General features: G+C 33.5%; 1 protein-coding gene across 2 annotated transcripts in view; it reads left to right on the forward strand.

Moving 5' to 3' along the window:
* The window catches only part of ROCK1 (Rho associated coiled-coil containing protein kinase 1), a 106,683-nt gene that overhangs the window by 46,368 nt on the left and 45,274 nt on the right, over positions 1-15,041 (forward strand). For both annotated transcript variants that reach the window (XM_010976728.3, XM_064481551.1), the window contains exons 9-13: positions 1,913-2,004; positions 5,937-6,096; positions 9,188-9,248; positions 12,425-12,513; positions 14,580-14,628. In XM_010976728.3, the coding sequence (XP_010975030.1) occupies positions 1,913-2,004; positions 5,937-6,096; positions 9,188-9,248; positions 12,425-12,513; positions 14,580-14,628 (451 nt within the window). The remainder of the gene's footprint in view (positions 1-1,912; positions 2,005-5,936; positions 6,097-9,187; positions 9,249-12,424; positions 12,514-14,579; positions 14,629-15,041) is intronic.

A 15,041-nucleotide genomic window follows, 5' to 3' on the forward strand; every position in this document is an offset into this window, starting at 1 on the left:
TTATGACAGAGAAACCTGATACAGTTTTTTTTATCATTTTTCTGGGGCTCAACTCACTTGCCTTACCTAAGAAATTGGGGTGATAGTATGTTCTTTTCTGATGACTAGACCAGGTGATTTTTTTTTTAATTGTTAAATTTTAGCTTAATTAAGTGTAAAAATGATGGCTGTATTTTATAGAGTCTGAGATTTTTTTTTTTAATATGTTAACATCTCTAAAACTAGAGTGCATCTTATAGTCAATGGCATGTATTAATTTAATTGGGGACATTTTTTCCTAGTGATAGAAAAATGATGATGCATCTTCCAGTTGGTGCCATTTAAGATAACACTGTGTTGTATAAATTAAATTTGCTAAATAAGAGAGTAGAACTTAAGTGTTCTTGCTGCCCCCTCCCCCCAAAAAGAAAAGTAAATATGTGCAGTGATTGATGTGTTAATTAATTTGATGGGGGAATCCTTTCACAGTATGTGTGTGTGTGTATATATATGTACATATATATGTATATATCAGATTGTCACGTTGTACACTTTAAATATCTTAAAATTTTATTTGCTGATTATACCTCAATAAAGTTGATAGTATATGCTTGTTGAAATTAAGTAGATAGTACAGAGCCGATAAAAAAAAGTATGTCATATTTCCTACCTTCTCCTTTCACTGGTGTGGTCTTCCAGTTTCAACAAACTTTTTTTTATAAATGTAAATGCACATAAGTGTTTTAGAAACAAAAATGGTGTGTTATGTTTACCCTTGTGGTTTACTTTTTAAATTTAAATGTGGGCCATATGATTTACTACAATTACATTTAGTGTTTAAGGTTGTGTATTATTAATTTAAATAGTAGAGAGGCTTAGTATGTTTAAATATGTTTTAATTTCAAATTCACTTTAATTAAAATTATCTTCCTTCAGGATGTCCGTTAGAGCCTGAAATATATAGTTGTTGAAATTTTTACATTGTAATATAAGCACCATCTAAATATAGTGTAGTATAAAAACTATGCTGTATGTTAGGTGCTGGGGATATAGAAATGAACAAGACACACAGCCACTGTTCTCCACTACCTTATAGTCCTTTGGGGGAAATCGACAAGCAAGCGAAGCATTTATTGAACAGAGAGATAAGTACTCCAAGTTAAGTACTATGTGCCATAGAACCACGGAGAGGTTCCCTAATGCAGTCTGAGAGTCAGTGAAAGATTCTTCATAGTGTCAAATTATGTCTAAAACAATTTGCCTTTTAACTTAGGAAAAAATTTAGAATTCAGGGTATTTTTGTTGTTTGTAAATACTCTACTAAAATAAAAGGTGCTAAATTTCTCTTTCCAACTCAGCTAAAGACCCATTTTAAAATTCTTTGTTTCTGTGCCTTACTGAGGAAGTCAGGAGTCAGTAGCTTATCCTTTTAAAACTCTCAATTTTGTAGTAATGTCAAGAATTAGCTGCCAGTGGTTTGATTGGTCAGAAATATTTGAGAGAGTACAAAATGGAAATTTTAAATTTAAAACATCTTTTGTAGTTTTTGTTAGTTTGTGGTGTGAAGTAAAGTTGTTGGTTGCAAAAATATACAACTTTACCACTATTAAAAAACCTATCAAGAAAATTTACTATGCTAATGAAGCAAAGTGGGTGATTTCATCTCGATTTTTGTTGTCAATAAAAAAGTCATGGAGTATCAACAAATCTGTTCTTGTATATTTTTTCCTCAGAAAAAATTCTTTAATATTCTCAGTGTTCAACTTATTTTTATGTAAGCTAAAAATTATGCTGACAATCAGTATAATTTTGAGATGACATGGAATTGTATTTACCATCCTGCACAGATTTAGCATTATGTCCACAAATAAATATGAAGTTATAGTGATGATATCTTGAATGATTAATGACTTTTCTCCTTTCCTCTATTCAGAGAGGTGAGATTAGGGCGAAATGGTGTAGAAGAAATCAAACGACATCTCTTCTTCAAAAATGATCAGTGGGCTTGGGAAACACTCCGAGACAGTAAGTTGTTTCCTCTTGCACATTACAGTGAATATTTGAAAGTAGTTGCAGTAAATAGTCTGTTGGAACTGCCTTGCTAATATATGTGTATATCTGGTGAAAATCCAAAGTGTACAGATGCTGTATAGGTGTTGTCCTAACCTAGTTAAAGAGAAAATATTTGGTAATATTGGGAAAATTGTACTGCTTCTTCTCTGATGTCCCATTCAGGATACCAAGATGAAATATTATATACAGGTAATGGAGTTGGGCTTGGCAGTCATAATGTGATATTTGATCTTTGCTGAATTGCACTTTGCTTAGACTTTAGTATCTTATTATGGAATAAGTCAATAGGGAATTAATTTGAAATATATTTCTTATGGGGAAAAAAGGTTACTCTTGTTTTTACTAAAATTTAAAATATAAGGAGTTTCTATCAGAATTTAATTTGTATGAGGATATAAGAAGTTATGGTATACTTGATTCCATCAGGCTCACAATTTGTAATCCAGAAATAAAAATATATTAGTGTGCAAGAAGTTAATTTTCTGTCAGTTTAGAACATTTCCCTATTTTTTAAAAAAAAGTTAAAATTATAAGATGATTCACAGAAAACTTTGCTTAACGTAGCTGAATCAAAATCATAATGGTATCAAAAGTTCCCATCGTTTTTGTGGATTTGGTAGGCCAAGAATTCACCTTTCCCTTACTGAAGTCTCAGGAACTGTTTCCCTTTTCACTTAACAGAAAAAGGATAGTGTATACCAGCCCCTAACTTCCTGCTGTAGCAACAGCAGTGAACAGTAATAATAAAATGAATTCAGCTATGTGGTTGTAGAAACAGATAAAAATTAGATATTTGTCTTAAGGACTGCCTATCTAGTTGAGTCTGTGAGAGAAGATTCCTTCAGGGGAGAAAAGTCTTGCTAATTTTGAAGAAATCATGTAAGTTTGCCAATTTTAGTGAAGTGTCCTTGTTATCACATATTTTAAAAGAAACTTATATTGCCTTTAGGTACAGTACATACATTGTGCTAAGCTATAAAATTGACTAAAAAGAGAAAAGGGGAAGTAAACTCTGGAAATTAAGAAATTACACTGCTGCAGAGGATGACACTGACCTGCTATCCGAAGAAGCTGCAGGAGCAGCTTGACTTTGGGAGAATTTATTAACAGTTATACATTAGGAAATAAGGAACTTCCCCCTCCTTATAAGTAAATGTGACATGATTGTTGTCTTCATGCTGCGAGAGAAACTGTTGTGAGGCAGAGATGGGTAGACAGTGGAGCTACAAAACAAAAATACAGCAAAGCTGGCTTTTACATTTACCTATGTAGTTATCTTTACTGTTGTTCTTTATTTTTTCATAAGGCTTCGAGTTAGTGTCTAGTAGCCTTTCGGTTCAACCTGAAAGACTCTCTTTAAAAGCATTTCTTGTAACAAACTCTCAGCTTTTCCTTACCTGGGGATCTCTTAATTTCTCCCCCATTTTTGAAGAATAATTTTGCCAGATACAGAATTCATAGTTGAGAGTTGTTTCTCTCAGCACTTTAAATGTCATTCCACTGCCTTCTGGCCTTTAAGATTTCTTCTTAGAAACTGACTGTTAATCTTATTGAGGATCCTTTGTATGTAATGAGCTGCTTCTTTGTTGTTGCTTTCAGTATTCTTGCTTTTGGCTTTGGCTTTGGCTTTTGAAAGTTTATTGTGTCTTGCTGTGGATCTGAGTTCTTGGAGTTCGTTAAGTTTCTTGGATGTGTAGGTTCATATATTCCTTTAGATTTGGATAGTCTTCAGTCATTATTTCTTTAAATATTCTTTCTGCCCCTTTCTCTCCTTTCCTGGGACTCCTGCAATGTGTGTGTTGGTCTCCTTTATGGTGTCCCAGAAGTCCCTTAGGCTCCATTCACTTTTTCTTTCTGTTCCTCATACTTAATAATTTCATTTGTCTTGTCTTTAAGTTCCCTGGCTGTTCTTATCTTATTTATTAGTTCTGGCATGATTATATGGTATTAATGTAAAGCCTAAAACATCTTAAGCAGAAATAATTACTTTTATAATTCTCCAGGATTTCCCCTGCTCATATCTCAGTATTTAAGCAGATAGAATTTATCTGATTGTAAAACTACTGTGAAATGGTATGTCATCTATAAAAAGACTAGGTCCATCTGAAACAGCAAGAGAAAATGCACCAAACTTGTTCTTCTCTTTCAAAATCTATCTTACATGATCATTTTAAAGCAGGCTTTCTCAGCCTTAATACTAGACCAGATAAATCTGGTGTGGGTTGTCCTGAACATTGTAGGATGTTTAGCAGTATCCCTGATCTCGATCTACTAGATGCCAGTAGCTCGCCTCTGCCAGTTGTGACGACCAAAAATGTACCTAGATGTTACCAGATGTCCCCCAGGGGCCGAAATTGCCCCTGTTTGAGAACCACCGTTTGAAAGTAAAATTTATGCCAAGACCGTGTATATGACAAGGGGAGACAACCTTTCCCCCCTCATTTTACAAATTCGGCAGTTAACATCAGGAAGCTAGGGTTGTCTAGTCAGGCAGTTCTCTTGGCCATTAAGGAAAGAAAATGGTGGAAAAGCTGTTTTCTCATTCGCTGTTAGTATAACAGCTTCTTTTGGTTAAATGTGTTTTTCATTCCCGTATTTATCTGAGAGTTCACTGTATCTGAGATGTACAATATTAGTTATTTCCTGACTGGAATACCCAGGTGATTCAATAAAAAATGATTTTTTTATGTAAGAAATTAAGATCATAAAACTAGGTCAGTTTTTTTTGTTTGTTTGCTCGTCTTCATCTTTTTCACTGTAAGGGGACATGAAGTGATTGTATCTAAAATAATTATTGAGTATTTTGATGGTAATATTTCAGTGATTTTTTTTTTTTGGAGGGGAGAGGTAATTAGGTTTATTTATTTATTTATTTAATGGACGTACCAAGGATTGAACCCAGGACCTCATGCATTCTAAGCATGCACTCTACCAATTGAGCTAGACCCTCCCCCATCTGATGTTTTATTATACTCCTGTATCTTTAAACTCAAAAACACTTTTCCTAAAATTTATTTTTAGATGTACTTTCTGTAGCACATTTAACTCCAAAAGAAGATATTAATAGTACTCATTTCATGTGGTGTTTTCTTTTGTGTCATGAAGATTTGGATTGCCACATACAGTTTTATGTTATTAAGTATATATATGGGCCTTGCTCCCCATCAGATTTATAACTATTGAAGATTCAGTGTTCAGGTTTTTCCTAACAGCCACTTCATAAATACTTACCTGAGTTGTCCCTTAATCCCTTAACTTGAGGAAAATAACTGTTCCAAAAATATAATTCAGAATAACTTTGCTCCTTGTGACTTAATATTATAGAGCTATTGTGGGCGGGGGTGGGCAGTGGAGGAATACCACTCATCTAGATTCAGATGGGTAAAAATATTTCAGTAACGAATTATTAATAATACCCAGGACTGCTAAGAAGTAACTTTGATTTCTGGTTTGCTGTTGAGTAGATTAATAAGCAAAATACTGTATTTGGAACTAATCAACTTTGAGTACAATTTCTTACGCTGTATAGTTTCTTTAAAGTCTTTTCTGTAGTCCTAACTGCCTTTGAATATTTTATACTATAGTGTATTCTAAAACAAACCTTAATAGTACTTGACTTGTAATATTCAAATTAAATTTGAGGTATAGATGATAATTAATAGGTGACTCTGAAGACAGTTGGTTCATAGAATTACATAATGATCAGTACTAATTGATTAATAATGCTAATAAAGAGTAAATTGGTTAAGTAAGATTCAGCCCATTTGGAATTTGTGGTTCACATGTTGTTTGTATGTAGGAGACCATTAGTGGTTGATATTGGAATAATTGCTTCATTTTATATTACATTTGAAGTGAATTACTGATTTTGTTTCTGTTTTTAGCTGTAGCACCAGTTGTACCTGATTTAAGTAGTGACATTGACACAAGTAACTTTGATGACTTGGAAGAAGATAAAGGAGATGAAGAAACATTTCCTATACCTAAAGCTTTTGTTGGCAATCAGCTACCTTTTGTAGGATTTACGTATTATAGCAATCGTAGGTAAGTATGCTAAACATAGATTTTTAGGGGTAGGTACTAATTTTGTTGTAGTCGTATCATTTTCTTAGGGAGATCTAAAAATCACTTTAAGAACATTTAAAGTAGATTTAATGGTATATAGAGATTTATTAACATGCCATTTTAAACAATGCATGGTATTCCCAGTATTTCATATTTAATTTCTTTCAGAATCATCCATGCTTAGGATATTGTTTTTCAGAAATTCTCTGCTGAACTATATATTTTCAAATTATAACAATTAATAGATTAAAAGATTCTATTAATACTGATAATTTGGTTAATCATGTTGTCCAAAAAGTTCTAGTTTTATAATGCATTTTGAACATTTAATTTTCTATCATCATCACTATATTGATGTTACCAAAGGCCTGTATTTTTTAATTCTTCAACAATTAAATGATTCCTCCCCAAAACTGCTGAATGAATTGACCATATTTTACAAAAATCCTGTAAGATCTTATGACCTTGGGCAAATAGCTTTCATCTTTTATGCCTCCATATCCTCAAAAATAGAAATGATGATAATAATAATAATACATGTGTCAGGGTTGTCATAAGGGTTAAGTAAATCAGAACACAGTAGAACACTGAGAACAATGTTTTGCATGGAGTAAACACTCAATGTTAGCTATTATTATTATTAGTATGAACAAATATTAGCTTTACTTTTTCCAATAGATTTAAGTTAAACATTTAACATTATTTCAGTATGCTGAGCATTCATTAATTCAACAGACATGTTTGACAACTTACCCTTTGTCAGGTATACACTAAGCACTAAGGTGCAGGAAGAAGGATAAATAATATATAGTACCTTCTCTTGATACACTGGTACCCTAGTGAGGAAATTGGATAAATCGTACAATGTAGGTTGGCACTACACGATAGAAATCTAAACAAAATGCTATAGCGATACATAAATGAACTGTATGGCAGCATTTACTGGGTGTGTTAAATCTACTTCATAAATTTATTTTAAAATACATACTTCTAATCAAATTATACTCCATTAGAATGGTATTAGATATTTGAATTGCTTGGAGTAATGATTAAATTTGAGGTTATTATAGTGAAGCATCTTGTTATTTTAGTCAAGATTTTTTTATAAGAGGTAATTCAGGTCAAGTTTAGAAAATAGAAAGGTTAGTCCTGCTTTGATGACATTTCTCCATAATCCATCTGTAGGAAAGCACTTGTGTTGTTTTGATGTTAGGCTACGTTTGTTGCATCACCAACCAAGTGGGTAGTACTTGAGTTTTGACCCCTGGAAAAGTCTAATATTTTAATCCCTTTTTCTCCCCCGTACTCCACGAGTGTAATATTAGAGTTATTTTTTAATTGAAACACACAAGAGAACCTTCTAAGTGGTGTTCGCTGCAGCATCTTTTCTTTTTTTTCTTTTCTTCTCTTCTCTTTTTTTTTTTTCTTTAATATATTTTTATCAGTTATTCTCTGGATTGGTTTCTGAAACAATCTCCAGTGTTTTGGTATTTTTTTGTAGCAGAGTTCAGCAGTTAATTACTTTTTCTGTACAAAGACAGTTACCTTTTCTACACAAAGGTAATCTTGAATTAATAAACATTATATATACTGTTTGCACTACGTTGTCATACCTAGATTATATTCTGTGATTTTTCCTTGTATTCATATGTTTCATATCCCAAACTAGTTTCTGAGTTTCTTAAAAGTAGAAATTGTACTCTACCAACATTAGATAGGCTGCATTCAAAGACCTTATATTACTAACTTTGCAGAAGGCTAAACATCAACTTTACTTACATAGCATATTAAAGTTAGAAGACAAATTAGGGGTCAAATAGTCTGATCTATCTAATTCGGATTTTGCTGGTGTTGCTATATGCTTTTATTTACATTACATAATGTAGAATTTCACACTAAATTTCTGAGACACTTCATAGTCAGTGGAATTAAATTGTACTATGTCTAGAAGTGTCATTTGTTACATGGGACCTTTTCTCCACATACCTGTTGTATAGCCCTTGTTATTGTCTCGTGATTATTTGATTCTGTAGTTAATCTGAGTAATTTTCCAAGAAAGATATAGCAAGGGACATGTTTTCCTGCTGTTTCTTTGAGAGCACTGTTATTTATGTTTAATGGTACTTCAGGGGCACTTGATTATCTTCTATTTTTAACTATGAATTAATGTCTAGTGAGTTAACAACTACCTCATAACAGCCGTGAAGTATACTATAGCTATTTGATCTCTTTCTGAGAGAGCTCTACTGGTTAACCAAGGTGGTGACTGTACTGGTGGTGATGGTAGACGTAGTAATGTTGGTAGTTGTCACACAGGAGAGGAAGTAACGGAAGTACCTTACTTTTATGTAACATTTGATATCATGGAAAAAAGCTTTTATATGATATATTTAGATCTGTTTGATAATCTCATAAGATATATAAAGAAGACCTCTAAAGATCACTAATATCTTATATTTATGTGTGATTCTAACTTTACACTGAATTTAAAGAATTCTTCAAGGCTTAGAGGCACGAAAGATTAGCAGGACATCATCAGAATTTTGATTTTGTTATTTCAACCACTTAGGCAAAAACTCTTTAAGTTTTTTGTCCAGAAAGGCAGTATCATTCTTGGCTGAAGGATAATTGGGAGCAGCGAGGGGAAATTGTGCACGTCTGTAAAAGTCAACAATTCATTATCCCTAATCCTAAATCCAAAAAAGCTCTAAAAACTGAGTTTTTAGTGATTTGTTTGGTGACAAAACTTGCTTTCATGGCTAAAAACCTAATCTGAACTAGCTTGAGACTTTTATGGTTTCTATTTATTCTATTTGGTATGAATTTTCATATATTTTTCTGAAGGAATATTAAGGTATATGATTGCAGAGTGCTGCTTCAGACATAACTGGGGGTTTTGTTTCCTAAATGTATCATTTCTGTATTATGTTTCTGAAGTAATTAGGAACCTGTACTCAATTTTTCAAAAGCAGAGCAAGGACAATAAAAATAGGCAAGTAGTATTTGTTACTGGTTATTCTTGGATATTAAAGAGTTTTTTGTTTTCTTTTAAAAACTTTTTTCTTCCCAGATACTTATCTTCAGCAAATCCTAATGATAACAGAACTAGCTCTAATGTGGATAAAAGCTTGGTAGGTATTTTCTTCTTACATTTTAAAAAAAGTTGATTTGGGGATAATATATTTTGTTTGCATAGTATTAAGTACACAAATATTGCTTCTGAGAATGTAGTTAATGATCTTAAATTTTTATAGCACTTTTTACCTACTGTCTCCTCTCCAGTTTTATTTCTTGCCTGAATATCAAATGGGTGTTATATTTGGAGGCACTTAGTAAACTATACATTGCTACACAGATTGACAGAGGTGGTCTCTTTTAATCTTTGGTATTAGGAATTTGTGATAAATCAATACATCAGTAAGGGTCTTGACAGGGAGACAGATGGCATATTCAGAAGATTTAAATGAAGAGAGTTTTTTGTGTGATGAAATTAATGTAATATAAAATTTATCATTTTAACCATTTGTACCATTGTAAAATTTATCATTTTAACCAAGTGTACAGTTCAGTGGCATTAAGCACCCTCACGTTGTTGTGCAGTCATCACTGACATCGTCTCTAGAACTTTGTCTTTATCCCAGACTAAAACTTCGTACCCAGTAAACTCTACATTCCACCCTCCCTCCAGCCCCTAGTAGTTACGATTCTACTTTCTGTTTATGAATTTGATTACTCTAGGTACCTCATATAAGTGAAATCATACAATATTTGAATTTTTGTGATTGGCTTATTTTACTTAACATAATGACCTCTGGGTTCAACCATGTTGTAACATACATCAGAATTTCATTCCTTTAAGGATTGTTACATTCTATTGCATGTATATTCCACATTTTGTTCATTCATTAAATGAAGAGAATTTAATGATGGGACTATTGATGCTGCTCTGAGCAGGATCAAGGGGCACAATAAATAAAGGGTGCTGAAGCACCCATTGACTCAGCAGTGGGAAGCCATTGCCCGTAGTCTGAAGGGACAAGGAGAGACAAATCTTGTAACCACAGCTCAGAGAGAATGTATAGAATCATGAAGGAGCACAGAACATAGAACTGTCAGAGCCACAGTAAGGCGAGATGGTGTGGGGAGAATGGATATTTCATTTCTCCCACCTGATTTCCGGCTGTTGTCTCCTGCGGGCTGAAACCAATCTTAAAATCATAGGACAACAGAGCCCGGAGAATGCAGTCTGTAGATTTCAAGGCGAAGAAGGGCAGAGGATGGACCTTCAAGGCTGAAAGGGAGAGGGGCAAATGGAGAATAACCAGCACAGTGAGCATCACCTAATTTGACCACTGATAACTGAATTACTGTAGGAAGTAAATACGAGAAACAGGAGTCCTTTTTATTGTTCATATAGCTCATGTTCATGAAACAGGAATTTTGGAAAATGTTTTATTTGCTCACACTTAACAAGATCCTTTTGGGTTAGCCAGGACTTCTAAAAAATATACCAGAAGTAATTATCTGGCCGTCCTTAGCACATTCTTTGGACTCTGTGTAACCCCACTCTCAGTATATTACCTATCTGTAAGATTAGAGGTACATTAAGACTTAAAATATTCAGAGGAGTCATATTTTCTTTGGGCTGGTCTTGTTCAGTGGTGACTGCCATAAGTTTCTGTCAGTGGCTGTTACCTTTTACTCTGGTAAGATCACACTGGAAAAAGAAAACATTTGTGTGCCTTACTATTTCTGTTAACTTAGAACTAAGTACAAAAGTCAACTAATTTAATTTTCAACTCTTCCCTGGAAGCCTTCTGGTGGAGATGCTAGTGAACAGTTTTGCAGTTGCCAAATACAATTAATTTTCATTCCATATCTTTTCTTTTTCGCTGCATTTGACTCTGGCCAGTCCTTCCTCCTTGGAACTTAAAGAACTTTTAGGTTCTCATTATTTCCTTCTTCTTCTTCTTCTTTTTTTTTTTTTTTTCCTTCCTGCCTCTGGATTTTATTTTCAGTCCTGTTTGCAGGATCTCTTTAATTATTAAATGTTTCTCAAGGTAGTTTTGATCTTGGCTCTCTGCTCATTTTCTATGCTTAATCTCATGCATATCCAGCTTGCTCCTCTGAACTCCAGACTTGAATCTCTCCTCTCTTTCTGACTGGACTTTCCTCTTCCTGCACATCTTTCAGACATTTCAACCTAGGCCAGAGCAAGACTCACACTTTCCCTTTCTCCATCCCCTCCCCAGCAGTTCTTTTTGTGTCACCTGTCTTTTGTAATGGTGCTCTGTTCTTATTTCTAATCAGTTGCTGGGTCGTAAATTCTGCCTTCTAACTGGCACAGTTATCCATTTCCTCTTCATTCCTACAGCTTCTGCTTTATTTTTTTGTTTGTTTGTAGGGGAGGCGTAGGTAATTAGGTTTATTTAACAGAGGTACAGGGGATTGAACCCAGGAGTGAGCTATACCCTTACTCATCCCAGCTTCTGCTTTATCTCAGACCTGCATACTCTTTTTGCCTAAACTATCTCAGTAACCTGTTAATTGGTTACTTTGTCTAGAATTTCTTTGCTCTCCAGTGTATTCACCTTATTATTACTAAGTAATGTTTCTAAAATGCCAATACTCTGTACCATTTCCCTTTTTTAAATGTTTATAGGTTAAAGTAAGTACCCAACTCCTTTTTTGCATAGCAAGGATCACAGTCCCACTCACCTTTTCAGATTTTATGACTCATTCTCCCTTTAAGTTCTGTGCACTGCCTGTACTTGACTTCATCCCATTTCCCAAATAGTCATATTTTTCTTGTCTCTCTGGATGCATTCGTTCTAGGTAAAATGCATTCCCTTCTGTCACTTCCTCTTCTTGGTAAATATCTCCCTTCTTATAGGTCTTACATCATCCTGGCAGAATTAGATGTGACTTCTCCTTCTGTATACCTTGTATATAATTTTATTATTATGTACCACATTAATTGTAATATTTTGTGTATATGTCTTTGGGTTATTGTACGTTATTTTCACCATCCCATTCCCCTGTGCCCCAGTATTATTAGCTTTATGAAAATAGGGATCAAATCTTTTTAATTTTTGTATTAGTAATGCCTACCACAGTGCCTGATGTATTAGTAGGTGTTGGAAAAAAATGCTTATTAAATTAATAATAAAAATTTCAGATAGAAAGGAAAAGGGTAAGATTGGACCAAATAATTCCTCATAAACAAATGTAAAATGGTAACACACTATTTTAAAATTCTATATAAATATTTTTAGTAGAATGAGTTTTGTTTTGTTTTTAATTAAAGCAGGAAAATTTGCAAAAAACAATTTATAAGCTGGAAGAGCAGCTGCATAATGAGATGCAATTAAAAGATGAAATGGAGCAGAAGTGCAGGTGAGAACATACTTTATGTTTTTCACATTAAAAGTTGTATAGCAAATGCTTGTTTTAAAGCTTGCACTCTATAAACCCTTGAAGGTAGTTGGAAGTAAGTGGAGGTATAAAGTTTGCTACTGATATATAGTCTGTGAAGAATGTTTTACTTAGTGCCTGATTTATTGATTTTTCTCTTCCATTTTAATTAGCTGACAGAAAGGGCAAATTAGTTTATGTTAAATAAGGTGCTTTGTAAAATATAAATGTTAAAGATTAAAATTCACTAAATTTTTGATGCAGACACTCTAATTTCCACTATGATTCTCCAGAGCAGTAACTCAGAATTTTTTTTCCTGAGCCTAAATCTAATAAGAGCTTGTATATTTATGAAAATATAGAATGGTCAAGGTAATTTAAAATAATTTAGTATAACGCTGAGTTATTTATTTGTTGGAAACAATAAGGTTTTATAATTATTATATTTTTGGTGGGTATTACTGAATACGTGAAAAACAGATAAAACACAGAGATAACATTCAAAAAATGGAGTTGGAAAAACTGGCAATTTTGTAACTGGGAGGAGAGGAAACAAGTATAATTCTCACTGCCTAGTATACCTTATAGATTAAATAGTTAGACTTATAGTACAAACTTTTTTTTAGAAAAGCACTTTAATATAAAGATTAATTAACTGAGCCCAGGATTTGGAAGGTATTTCTAAGTATAAAACATTGAAATAAGGGGAGGAGATGGGTAGATATTATTACATAAATGTGGAGCAGTTTATATAATCAAAAGTAAAAGGCAAATGACAAATTAGTGGTAGTGCTGGTGGTACGGGTCAGTTTAAGGAGGAAATGAGAGTGGCCAAAGTGGCCAGTAATTACATGAAAATGTGGTGGAGGTGGTGCAGGCCAGAGATGAGGCTGGGAAAGGCAACAGAGTCTAGATCTTAGAAGATTCTGTTTTTGAAAAACTAAGAAATTTGGAATTTATCCTAAGGCTGATGAAAAAACAGTTGAAAGTTATTAAACTTAAAAAGTGGATCAAATTTGCTTTTTAGGAAAAACTCTAGTTAATTAGGTAGCATTTGACGTTTATTTGAGTAAATGGGGATGAGGGAGGAAGGTGGTCAAGGATTCGCAGCTGGTATCCTTTACTTAGGGACACTGGAGGAGAAGCAGACTGGTGGTGTGGGTAGGGTGTGGGGCAGAGGGAGTAAGTTTAGTTTTGGACGTGCTGGATAAGGCATTTGAAAAGACATCCCTGGGAAACATTGCATATGCAGGTTTGAAACTCGGAAGTATGTTTAGAGCCCCCCGAAATGAATTGTGATGGAGCTAATACACATTCAGTTTACTTCAGATTTTTCCCCAGGTTGCCAGTTGTTGCATTTACTGGTTTATATATGCCCCCTTTCCCTTCATTTACTTGATCTTGTGTTAAAGGTTAAATGGGTAGTTTTTGTTTAGTAGCAACAAGCATTGCATAAGGGAATTCAGGGATCCTTAACCTGGAATCCGTAGACCTCTCCTAAAGCATCCATGGATGGAATTCGAGGTCCTTAAACTTGGATGAGAAAAATGAATCTTTTCTATAACCTTTAACTGAAATTCAGTGTTTCCTTTCATTATGAACATAGTCAGTAATCCACAATTATTAGCAGTAGCTGTGAATTTTTTATTACCAATAGAAATCACAAATATTTTCTTATAATGCAGTTGTTAGTTATCTCTAAATACCATTTATGTTCATTACTGCTTTGTAATGATTACTTCTAGATCTCATGGTTTAATGTATTAATAAAACACATGTACTAGTGAGTCATACCTTTTTTTAAAAAAGTTTATGACTTTTTCAGTATAATTTTGGTTTCTTTTAATCGTATGTATTTTGTTTTATGCTTTTACAATATTTTTTTGAGTGAAGGCCATAGACTTCACCAGAGTGACTGCCAAAGGGATCCACAGCACAAAAAAAGGTTAAGAAATTGTAGCTAATTGGAGAAGTAGGGAATGTGATATTTCACCCCAGGCAATAAAAAATAAACATATTTCTAATCTGTATTGCTTTTGCTTTTACAGAACTTCAAACATAAAACTAGACAAGATAATGAAAGAATTGGATGAAGAGGTACTCTTTGTTTTCTAATCAGGAGTTTTCCTTTTTAAGAATTTTTTTCCCTCTTTCAGATTATTTCATTCTCTGAGAAAATTATATTTGAACTTCATACATTGAAATATAGAAAAGAACCAAAGAATTATGATGAAAGCGTCATTTTGGAGCTGCGGGTTCAAGTGAAATTAGATTATACTTTAGTTTCTTTTGTATAGTTTTATTCTAGAACCATGTGGAAATTTTTGTACATAAATATCAGTTCAGTGGTTCTTAATAGTTGAAAAGTGAGAAAGGAGCAAGAGATCAGAAATTGAATCTGGAACTATAGCAGAAAGAGGCAGATAAATAGAAAAGAGGGAAGGATACAATTTCAGAAGAACTGACATTAACATACTTTCACATGATGAAATGGGAAATGTATGGATTTT

The sequence above is a fragment of the Camelus dromedarius genome, chromosome 32 (genome assembly GCF_036321535.1).
Source record: "Camelus dromedarius isolate mCamDro1 chromosome 32, mCamDro1.pat, whole genome shotgun sequence".
Lineage (NCBI taxonomy): Eukaryota > Metazoa > Chordata > Mammalia > Artiodactyla > Camelidae > Camelus > Camelus dromedarius.